At 64.0% G+C, this 11,248-nt stretch overlaps 2 protein-coding genes across 2 annotated transcripts; both read right to left on the bottom strand.

Moving 5' to 3' along the window:
* Window positions 1–744: 744 nt before the first annotated feature.
* Window positions 745–3,535, bottom strand: ABHD16B (abhydrolase domain containing 16B). The gene has a single exon (XM_037810955.1). The coding sequence runs from the start codon at window positions 3,039–3,041 to the stop codon at window positions 1,530–1,532; it is 1,512 nt and encodes a 503-aa protein (XP_037666883.1). The 5' UTR covers window positions 3,042–3,535; the 3' UTR covers window positions 745–1,529.
* A 2,211-nt stretch (window positions 3,536–5,746) lies between these two features.
* Window positions 5,747–9,654, bottom strand: LOC119515342 (collagen alpha-1(I) chain-like). The gene is made up of 5 exons (XM_037811185.1): window positions 9,000–9,654; window positions 8,554–8,677; window positions 7,773–8,453; window positions 7,503–7,650; window positions 5,747–7,364 (listed from the first exon to the last, which is right to left on the bottom strand). Exons 1-5 carry the CDS (start codon window positions 9,652–9,654, stop codon window positions 7,143–7,145), a joined length of 1,830 nt encoding a protein of 609 aa, XP_037667113.1. The 3' UTR covers window positions 5,747–7,142.
* Between the last annotated feature and the right edge of the window lie 1,594 nt (window positions 9,655–11,248).

Below are 11,248 nucleotides of genomic sequence, written 5' to 3'. Positions count from 1 at the left end.
GGGAAGGTGGGAACTGGGAGGACCGCCCAACCCGGCGGCACGGAAGCAGAGGGCTGGCCGCGGGGACGATAGGGCTGTCCCCGGCGCCTGGGAGGTCAGGCGCGCACCGCGCCCCTCCAAGGCCGACTCCCTGACTTAGGGATCAGCCTCTAGCCCCCTGATCTGAACTTTAGTGGGGATTTTTAAAAATTATTTTTTAAATTGCAAGGGCGTTGCGCAGAAGTGTGACCCTGCTGTTCGTCCTCTTGCCCTGCAGACGCCGCTGCCCGCCGGCAGTTCACCCGCGCGTGGACGCGCTCGCGCGCACCATCAGCGTCCTCTCATTTCCTTTTCACGGCAATCCGGGGAGCCAGATCTGGCGTCCCATTTTGCAGATGACGATCCTGAGCCTTAGGGAGAGGGAGGTTCAAGTAAACTGCCCAGGTCACTCAGCTGGTCGACGGACTGTCTGGTGCCTGACCACGGAGGCAACCCGGCCCTGCTAAGACAAGTCCCACGACTTCTCTTTCTTGGCTCCTAATTGTCCCTGGCCCCTCTGGACTGCCCTTCCCTCTCCCCCACCATCAGACGCCAACCAGGCCATTCTGCATCCAGGGATGTCTCTGCGTGGAAATCCCTCCGGGACCCCTCCCCTCCCCCAGTAACTCCTTTGGAGTCTCAGCCCAAGCTCAGCCCCTCCGGCCAGGTGTCTGCCTGGCATCGTAGGTCATGACAGGTGCCTCCACTGCTCACACAGGCCCACGCATGCTGCTCCAGTGCTGCCAATCAGCCTGCCCGCCCCTCCTGCCTGCTTTAATTCTTTCATTCCAGAGATTCTTGCTCAACTCGCCCTGGCCAGGCCTTCATCCCGGGGGCTGGGGACAACAGGTACAGCCAATAGCCCCTGCTTCACTCTGTATTCACAAAGTGAATACATCACAGATGGTGAGCCAGAGGCCTGTCTCAGGCCAGGCCTGACTCTCAGGGATGCCCAGGAATGAGTGGTCGGTGCACCAGTTACTCTGGTTCACACACAAACCAGCACCCCCCACCCTCTTGCCAGAAGCGTGGAGGTGGGGAGGAGGCCCCATGGACATCTTCGGAATGTCCAGCTGCAAAGACCTGCTTTCCAGTCCCCCAGGCCAATGTCCTCCTTCCATGGCTGGGGCAATTTACCTACATCCTTGCACTCCCTGGTCATCATCTCTCCAGGAGCCATCCCTGTAACCAGGCCAGATTCAGGGCCACTCTGTGGTCCTGCAACCTCTGTTCCCACCATCCTTCTATGGTTATCAAGGCCCCCATCACACACAGTTGCCAGAAACCGGGCCGGTTAATGTTTGCATTCCCTTTTGGTGCAGACTGGGATGCCCAAACGAGTTTGTGGGAGAAAGGGGAGGGAGGGAGGGAGCCGGGAAGCCTGAAGACGGTCAGAACACGCCCATGAGGGACACACACCGGTTCCCCATGTACTGCCCACCCTTACGCAGACACAACTTCTGCCTCCCAGAGAGAAAGCACTGTGTGGGATCCCCCCGGCAGGGCCAGCTTTACTGGTTGGGGGTGGGGGGTGGGGAACGGACCCAAGGCCCAGAAGGTGAGCTAGAGCGTGAGCCAGTGAGGGAATCCGAGAGCTGTGGAGACAGGGGTGACAGCACCCAGGGCAACTGGAAGTCGTTGGGCTCTAGCAGGCTGCAGTGAGTCGCCTCCACGTTCTTGAGGTGCCTGTGAGCCAGGAACAGCGCGAGCTGCCGGCGCCTGCGCGGGCTCAAGCCCTGACCCACGATCCAGGGGAAGGCGGGGCCGTGCAGGCCCCAGGCCTCCGTGTCCTGCAGCTCCTCCTCGCAGCTCGCGCGGTAGGAGCGCAGCAGCTCCAGGCACCACTCGTCCTCCACGCGGTAGCGCGAGTAGAAGGCAGCCTCCTGCGCCAGGCTGCCAGCTCGCAGCCAGCGGGCCACGACGGCGCGGCCCTCCCGCGCCATCACGGCGGGGTAGCGGTGCTGCAGCAGGCGCAGCAGCAGCTCGTTGCCGCGGTTGCCCTCCACGTCCCCGGGCGGCAGGGAGCGGAGGGAGCCCGAGGTGCTGACCACCTCGTCCTGGGTCCGCCGGAGCAGCAGCACCGGCCCGGGGTAGCGGCACAGCTGCTCCGCGACATTGAGGTTGAAGTGCTCGCGCACGGTGCGCACCACCAGCCCCTTCCAGCTGTGGGGCATGACCTTGAGCGCCAGCGGCACGAGGTCGTCGAAGGTGGCGTCAAGCACCAGCGCGCCCAGCTCTGGGTACGTCATGGTGGCCCAGGTGGCCGTGAAGCCGCCGATGGACCAGCCGTATACCACCACCTGCGCGGGCGGGAAGTGCAGGCGGTGCAGCGCGTACTTGACCACCACATCCATGGCGTTGGCGTCGTGCTGCGGGAACGGCGCGCCCGTGCTGCCCCCGAAGCCCGGGTGGTTCCAGCCCAGCACGGAGTAGCCGGCCTCGAGCGGCGCCGACAGGCAGCCCATTTCGTAGAAGCCGGCGTTGCCCTCGCAGCAGATGACCAGGAGCAGGCCGCGGCCGTGGCTGCCCGGGTGCTGCCGGCGGTCCATGAACATGGTGTCGATCTCGTTGCCGTCGCAGGCCACCAGCTTGGCGCGGCGGCCGCGGTAGCGCTCCACGAGGCGCGCCTGGCCCTGCTGCAGCAGCGGGAGGAGTGCGCGCGTCATCAGGAACATGGAGCCCGGGTACACGAGCCAGCGGCCCAGGGAGTGGGCCAGCGCGTAGCTGGCCAGCTGGCTCGGCAGCTCGCGGATCTGCTGCAGCAGGCACTGCACCTGGTTGCGGGCCCCGCGCGGCGGCCGCCCGGGGCCGTCCCCGCCCAGCGCCGCGCCCCGCAGCAGCCACACGCCCGCCGCGGCCGCCGCGCACGTCAGCGCCCGGTGCCCGCTGCCGCCCCCGCCGGCGGCGCGCGCGTCATCCCAGCGGAAGTCCACCGGGCAGCTGCGGAAGTTGTAGGCGTAGTTGGCGGTCAGGTAGATCTTGAACACGTGCACCAGCGCCTTCACGAAGCAGATGACACACATGAGCGCCGAGGCCACGGGGCGCTCCGCGCGCCCTCACGCCGGGGCGCCGGGCCGGGGTCGCCGCGGGACGCCCAGGCCCGGCCCGGCGGGCGGCTGCATGGGCGGGCGCCACGCGGAGCTGTCCTGGGGCATGCCTCCGCGGGGCTCGGCCCCAATGGCCTTTGTGACCTGGGCCTTCCAGGGGCCCGGGGGCACGGAATCTGCCGGGCGCAGGCTGGCTTTGTGAGTCACTGTTGCTGGGGGGAAGCGGCGACGCCGCAGCGATGGGCGCAAGAAGGGATGTGAGGCCTGGCGGACCTCGGGTTCGGCTCCGCGCCCTCCATGCGTCTTGTGACCCGCGGCGGCCACACCCTCTCTGGGCGCAGCTTGGCCTGCCGCCCCCTCCCCTCACGCCTTCCCCGTCCCCAGCAGCACCCATCAGCCACCTCCTCCTGAATCTGAAGAGGGGTTACTAGTAGGCCAGAAATCAAAGGAAACGCATGGCTTCTCCCAGCCTTTCTGCTGGCTGCGAGAGGGGGGCGCACACATACCAGCCCCCACCCACCCGCCCAGTGCCTCCTGAGGTACCCACACTGGATGGGCAAGGAAGCCAGGGGCAGGAGAAAGCCACTTTCGGGTTCAACTTGTGTATGTGCTTGCAAAGAAAACGTGTCCACGAGGGGCTGGGGGAGGTGGCTCGGCTACCCAGGCCCTGTGCTGGGAGGCTGTGCCCCTCCCAGCCTCCCAGCGCCGGGGTGCAGGCTCAGGGATGGGACCCTGGGTGGCACCCCGTGGGGAGTGACCAGGGCTTGGCCTGGCCAGGCTCCAGGCTGGCCTGTGGCTGCCTCTGATCCGAGCACAGGATCTGGTCGCAGCCCGCTGCTCCAGCTCCTACATGCCTTCCCAGGAAACAGTGGGCACGAGCTGGAAACCCCCAGCCTGGTCTGGATCCGCTTTTCACTGGCCCCAGGAGCAGCAGGGACTTTCTCCAGGTGGGTCCTGCCTGGCCAGGGTTCCTCTTTCTCAGCTCTTGGTTCGAGACACCCCCCCCCCCCCAACCTAACCACCCCACAAGCTCTACCTTCCTCTTTTCTGGAGGGCGGTAGCGGGTTCCCTTTTCTCTCCCACACAGGAGTCAGCCAAGCCAAGGTTGGAGGGGGACACGATTAAAGCCCTGAGGGCAGCCCCAATGATGGCTGCCCCTGACCTGACATACATGAATGTTAAAATCAAGGAATTTGGCAAACCTGGCTAGACCCTCTGGGCCCAAGAGCCAGGACTGCCTGAGAGTCCCCAGCCCACTAGGGCAGGGGTTCCTGGGCCCCTGTGACCCCTCTCTGCTCTATGTGTCTGGGTGGGGGGCACTGCCAGGCCCAATCAGCCCCAACCCAGTTTGGGAATCAGAGCTCAGGACTGCTGTCCTTGGTGCCTGGGGGGCAGGAGGCCATCCAGAGGGTCAGAAGTCACTGGTCAATTAGCAGAGTTGGGTGAGTTACTGGGGACTAACACAACCCCCAGGTTCCCAGATAAAAAACAGGACACTGGATAAGTGTGCATTTCAGATAAACATGTAATACTTTTTAACTATAAGTACGTCCCAAATATTGCATGGGACATACTTATATTGAAAATTATTGTATAACTGAAACTCAAGTTTGACTGGATGCCCTGGGTTTGTTTTGTTTGTTTGTTGTCAAATTTGGCAACCTTGCTCCCAGCCAGCTGAGATCCTGACTTTCCTAATTCTCTGGCTTTTATCCCAAACCGGGCTGCTCTGCCTACTGGCCTGGTCCTGAGGGCCAAAAGGGTCCAGAACCTCAGGGTCCACTATCCACCTGGTCAAAGCCCTCTGTCCCACAGCCACCTCTCCATTGTGTCCCAGGAGAGGCCACCAGGTCCCACAAAGGAGTCAAGGGATGGGCGGGGCCACCTGAGAGGAAAGGAAGACAGAATGGAAGCCTCTGGGGGAGCAGGGCGACGTGCTCTCACCAGCTGCCTCTTCCGTAAACTCAGATGTCATCTACCCCAGGTGTGGGGGTACAGACCTCCAGGCCCAGACTCATTGCTGTGTGACCCACAGGAACGACCCCTGGGACAGCGGAGACCTGATTCGGGGGCCATAGCCCTGCCTCCTCAGCAGTGGACCGAGGGTCCCAGGAGGGCTCCCTTCCCACGGGAACCCCCCAGGCACGGCAGAGCAGCAGTGGGGTTCTGGAGGCCCTTGCAGCCAGTGCCAATGTGCCACATTTTGTTTTGATTCTCCAGAAAAAAGATCCTGCTGGGAGGGCCTCTCCCTGCTGGGGCACCCCCCGCCTCGATCTGCTCTGGGATCGTTTGCATTGGAGGTTTCCCTTAAGCAAGGCCTACGTACCCTTGTCTGGCAAAAAGCAAAAGGGGGCTCCCTAGGGAAGGGCAGGAGGCTGGGAGCAGGGTGGGGGGCGGACCGGATTCTGAGGGGCAGAGGTCAGAAGGCTGGATCGCTCCCCCGGGCTGTGGACTCACCCACATCTGGCCTGGCCCCTGACCCCCCCGTCCCTGTCCAGCTCGTGGGAGAGCCCCAGAGCCACCATCTCTGCTGTGAGGCAGGAAGGCATGTGACAGGAAGGGAGCCCTCCCTGCCGTCCCCTCCCACAAGACCCCCCCCCCCAGCCAGGACCAGCTGCAGCAGCACTGACCTCTTGTGCCCCCCATCCCCATCTGCTCAGGACCGGGGGTGGGCTCTGTCCCTGCGTCTCCACCCCCCAGTGCCAGCCCAGGGCAGACATCCACAGCCCCCGCGGCCCTGTGAACTCCGGCCCGTCCCTCCCCCGCAGCCTCCCACCCGCTGGCCCTGCCTCCCCGGAGGCCCGTGATTTACGCGGATCCAGGAGAGGAAAACAGTCCCAGGGGCTGGAGGGGCTGCGGGGCAGACCTCAGCAGCCGGGGGTTGTGGGAGCCGCCGCCTGGGAAAGCTGAGTCTGCGAAAGGCCTCTGCTCAGGAAACGGGGTGCATGGAGGGGGTAGGCCAAAGCCTGAGGACAGGCAGGGGAGCTTCCTGGCGGATGTGGGGTCAGGAAAAGGGGCGGAAATGGCGAAGACAGCTGCTGAACATCTGGAAACACACTCATCAGAGCCCTCAAGGACGGGGTGTCAGTGGGGAGGGGCGTGCACCCACATCCTCACCCCCCGGCTCCTCCTGAGCCCCGGCCCCAGCCCCTAGCACTGGGTGAGGGAGCACCCCTGAGCAGCCCTTCCTGGAGCGGGGAAGCCATAGACCGTGCCCAGGAGCCCTCGAGCCCTCGTCACCCCGGACACCCCCTTCCATGACCCTGTTATGTGTGAGGACCCTGGGACATTGCTGACCGCATGACCCAGCCCCCAGTTCTAGTGCTCTGCAACCCATGACGTGGCCCAGGCCTGCTCCTCTCCTGTGGGGGTGGAAAGGCTCAGCCCAGAATCCTCAACAACACCCCCAGTGTGCTGACGGGGGCCAGCCACAGCACCCCCACATCGTCCGGGTAAAGTCTGGGTCGGGGCCAGGAGTCCTGCAGGCCAATGAGATGACGGCTGAGCCCTCTGGGGCTCCCCCCACCCCAGCCTGGGCAGACTCCACTGGGAGCACGGTGTCGCCTGGGGGTGACTCGCCCCAGACCTGCTCCTAAGACCCCCAGGACCCTCCCACACACTTTGGTCCCTGTAGCTCAGGGGCCAGTCTCAGCCCTGCTCTGGGAGTAGCCTCTTCCTTTCTGTCACTCCTACAGGCAGCATGGGGTTATTAGGTAAGTGCTTAGTTATTTTAAATTATTATTCAAACGTGTTGGCTGCAACTGGCAAGACAAGGAGGTAAAAAGATTAACTGCCTCCCCCCACCCCACCCCCCAGGGTCCAGAGCCAGCCAGTGTGGCTTGTCACCCTTCTCTATTTGCCTACAAACACGTCCTCATGTAGACTTGGCAAGGCAGTTACTTTGTCTTTTGCTTTCACAAAAGATACCGTGGGCACGTTACTCACAGCTTGCTTTTCTCCCTGGACACTGTCACCATGTCCCTCAGCCCACAGTGTGGCTCGAGCTCACTCCTTTGGGTGGCTGCAGACCGCTCCCTGCGTGCAGGTACCGATGCCAGTGTCGGTTCTAGCAGGTTTCTAGAACTTTCTCCTCTGCAAATGTGGCTGCAGGAGCCTCCTCACCCACAGATTCTTCTCTCTTGGCTCTTTCTCCCCCAATGGGTTTGCGGAATCAAAGGGCACACCTGGCCAGACTGCTTTTCCTGAGGAGAGGTGGCTCACGACCCCACCTGCCCGGGTGGCTCTCTCCGCGGCTCTGTGGCAGCCTGGGCTGCGCGATGCCTTCCGGCTTTTGTCCATCTGATGAACATTTATATAAAGGAGGGGGGGTTGTATATGCACAATATTAACTGACCTTGATCCCTGACAAGGGGGCACCAGAAGCCATTCCACCCATTCTGGCTATCCAGTCCAGTCTTTGCCTCGGGGACCCTCTACCTGTGGGCCCCGGGCGTGCACACTGGATCCCAGAGCAGCCAGGCCCGGCTCTGGAGGAGAAGCTGTGGGGTGGATGAGAAGGATCGGGGACTCTCGGCCTGAGAACCGGGTCTTGCTGATCGCGGGATCTGGCCCCATTTTGCCTTTCCTGCGTGGGACCCGGAAAGCTAGGGATGGGAAGGGTGTAAGGGCCTCCCCACCCCACCCCGCCCCATCACCCCCAGCCTGCTCAATCCAAGCCCCAGTTTCTGGGACTCGAGCGAGCCTCACTTGGGGGCTCTGACCCCATGAGTGGGGCGGAGGTCACCATGGCCTGGTTCCTCCAAGGCGTGGATCCGTCCAAAGATTCCAGAGGGCGTCGGCCGAGAGGAAGGGCTCGCTGGAGAGGCGGTGGAGCGCGAGGAGAAAGGCCGGGCAGGACCGTGCCGCCCTCTTAGGCTCCCCGGTCGCGGGCCGGGGCCGGGGAGCGCCTGCAGTGGTGCGGCCGTCACGGTGGCGGCGGGGAGCCGGGGGAGCCCCGGGAGCGCGAGGGCGCCGCCACCCGGCCCCGCAGCCTGCGCGAGCGGCCCGCCGTGCACGCGCCTAGCTGAGACCGCGCGCGCCCGCTCTGCGGCCGGGACCCCCAGTCCCCTTCCTGGGCGCCGCTCCCAGGCGTCCCCGGGCTGCGACTCAGGGGTGGGACCCCTTGGTGACCCCAGATAGGCGGAGCCCCGGGCCTGCGGCCACGCGGCGGTCCCTGGAGACCGTGCGCGCGAGGGAGGAGGAGGGGAGAGCCGGGGAAGCCACCCCGCCGGGCCGCCGCCGACCCCGGCCGGGCAGGGCCGCCGCGGAGCCCGGGACTCCCGCCCGCTAAACGCACGGGGAGGGCGGCCGGGGTCCTCGCCGTGGGGCGCAGCTGGTGGGGGGGGCGCGTATTGGGCCGTGCGCCTCCCGAGCTCGCTCCGAGCGGATCTAGGTTACAGCCCTCGCGGCTCCTTGTAAGTCACTTGCTCAGATTAAAAACGGCAACTGTCCTGGAGCTGACCCCAGGGGACCCCGAGGCTCCCCCCACCCGGCCCCTCCCCGCTCACAGGCCCCTCTTCCCTCCGCCTCCACCCGGCCGCCCCCCGCGGGCTTCCAGCAGGAAGGAGGGGAAGGGAGCAAGGGAGAAAGGCGGTGCCGGTCCGTGCCTTGTCCTAGCCGGAGCGTCTCCGGAGTTGAGGGGTTCGGGAGGGGCGCCCTCTCTCAGGCAGGCTGAGCTTACGGGACGCCTTGCAGACCCCACAATCACACGGACTCACAGGCACCCCCCCAACTGCCCGGCAGCCCCAGCCCCGGGACAGAATCTGGGGCGCAGTGTGGGGCCGGGATAGCGGGCCTTTGCCCGGGCCCACCCAGGGAGGCAGCGCCGGGGGAGAATGAAGGAGCGGAGGAGAGTTCTGCCCACGAGCCGGTTGTGCCCCTTCCTGTCCCTCACCCCCGCCCCGGCTCGGCCCAACCGCGGGGCTGCCCACCCACCCGGGCGGCTTTGAACAGCTGCCAGGCCTGCGCGGCCCCTCGGCCGTGGGGAGTGACCACAGGGCGGCCTTTGAAGTGCTGGGGCGCGGCCGCAGGAAGTGGGCGGCAGACCCCCCGCCCGGGGCCCAGTTCCCCAGGGTGCGCCGCCCCTGCCCGGGCCCCCCGGCAGGGCCCTCTGGGCGCAGGTGCGCCCGGGCGACGGACACGGAGGGTCTCCCGCTGGGCCTCCCGCCCCTCCTCCAGGCACAGCCCCGGCCCTGATTTCGCTCCCGCGGGGCGGCAAGGGGGCCAGAAATCGGTCTCTCCCTCGGCTAAAAATAGCGGCCTCGGCCGCGCGGAAAGCCCCGGCGGTGGGGAAGGCGCTGGCCGCGGGCTGGGGCGGCCGGGAGGAAGGCCGCGCAGGAAACGCCCGGCCCGGCTGGCTGCCCCAGGAAAGGCTCCCTGGCAGCGGGCACAGCCCCCTGGAAAGTCCCAGGCGGAGCCCGTGGGCCTGGGACCTGGCACCTGGGTGGTCCCTCAGGCCCCCTACTCTTCCCCCTCCCCCAGGTGAAGTCCTCTTGTAGGGGGGCTGGTCCCCTGCCTGGCTCACCAGGAGGGCCCGATGAAAGTTTTTTCTATGGGGCATTCTCTGCAGCTGGCAGCGAGCTGACGCCATCCCCAGTAAAGAAGCACTGGCCTTTACTGGGTCTCACTGTGCGGTGGCTGGGCACAGGTCCCGGCCTTCTGAGCCTTGCTGAGCACGGCAGTGTTTCACCCAAAGAAGGAAATTCCAGGGAGCAAACACCCAGCGGGTCTGCTCAGAGAGGAGAGGTCCAGGTCTGGGACCAGAGAACAGGGGAAGGGGCTGTGGGAGGGGCCCATCCTGGGGGGATCCTGGGCTGGGGAACAGCAAAGCCGGCGGGGGGGGGGGGAGTGGAGAGGAGTTCAGGGAAGTTAGGCAAGGCTGGGTGGACAGACGGGGGTGTGGGGTTTGAAGGAAGCCACTTCTCCTGAGAAAGATCCAAAGCAAGGAAGTTCCATGTCAGAGTTGCTTTTCAGAGAACTCTTTCTGTCTTCTGTGGAGGGAGCAGGGGGCCCATGGATAATGCTGGCAGGAGGAAAACAGAAGACAGGAAAGTTTAACATACAAGAGAGGCAGCAGACAGTCGCTCTCCTACAGTTTGGGGAGCAGTGTACAGGGTGGTGTGGAGGGAGTAGCAGGCAGTGGGGTGGGGGTTCTAGGTGCTGACCCCAGCTTTCCCCATTTGCAGGGAAGAACCTGCAAATGGGGAAAGCGACTGCCACGGCGGGTCCACTAGAGGCGTGGATTTTTGGCAACTCGAGTCATCCTAGTTTGATTTTCCCAGCAATGATCAGTGACTTGGATGCTGGCCTGGAGAAAGTGGGCAGGGGGGATTTTTCCAGGTGGGTGCCACGAAAGGACAGAAATGCTAGTGTTTTGGTATTTGTAAGAGAGGGACTGTAACAGTGGACCACAAAATCCAAACTGTATTAGAAAAACAAGTCACAGAAGGGAGGGTTCCCTTGGGCGGAAGAAGGTATCCCTGGAGGAAAGGATCTGGGGAGACTGACAGCTGTGCGACAAGCTGTTGGGGAGGGGTCTGCCCACAGAAGGGAAAGGTGGGAGTAGAGTGCGTGTGGGTTTTGTTGACAACAGGACCCAAGGGTGCCCTTGGGGTCGGTGGTGGTGAGAAGGTCAAGGAGACCTAAGAAGAGGGGCCCGTGGCTGTGGGATGGGCCGAGGACATTGGTACCATTTCCAGGGAGGGTCGGGGGAGGGGTCTCCTGCCGCGGGAGACCGTCTCCACTACGAGCAACTATTTCCATTGCCGCCAACAGCCACCATCACCATCACCTGTAGCCACGGTCACCCCCATCAGCATCGTCACCTCGATTGCCACCAGCTCCACTTTCACTTCCCTTCCCAGCATCATCTGATCCCGCCATCACCCATGCAGTCCTGATCTCTGCCCTGGGGAGCCTGCATAGGTGATCCGCTAGACCAGCAATCCCACGCCTGGGTATTTACCCAGAAGAAGTGAGGCACGTCCATGCAGAGTTGTCCTCAAGTGTTCACAGCAGCGTGATTCATAATCACCCCAAAATCGTAAAACCCAAAAGTCCATTAACTGGTGAGTGGACAAACCATGGCACCTCCATCCAATGGAATGAAAAGGAGTGAGCTACAGATGCACACGCACGCATGCACACCACGACCGAATCTCAAAGATGTGCAAACAGAAAGAAGC

Source organism: Choloepus didactylus, chromosome 19 (genome assembly GCF_015220235.1).
Source record: "Choloepus didactylus isolate mChoDid1 chromosome 19, mChoDid1.pri, whole genome shotgun sequence".
Lineage (NCBI taxonomy): Eukaryota > Metazoa > Chordata > Mammalia > Pilosa > Megalonychidae > Choloepus > Choloepus didactylus.
This window is presented reverse-complemented; position numbering and strand designations above follow the sequence as displayed.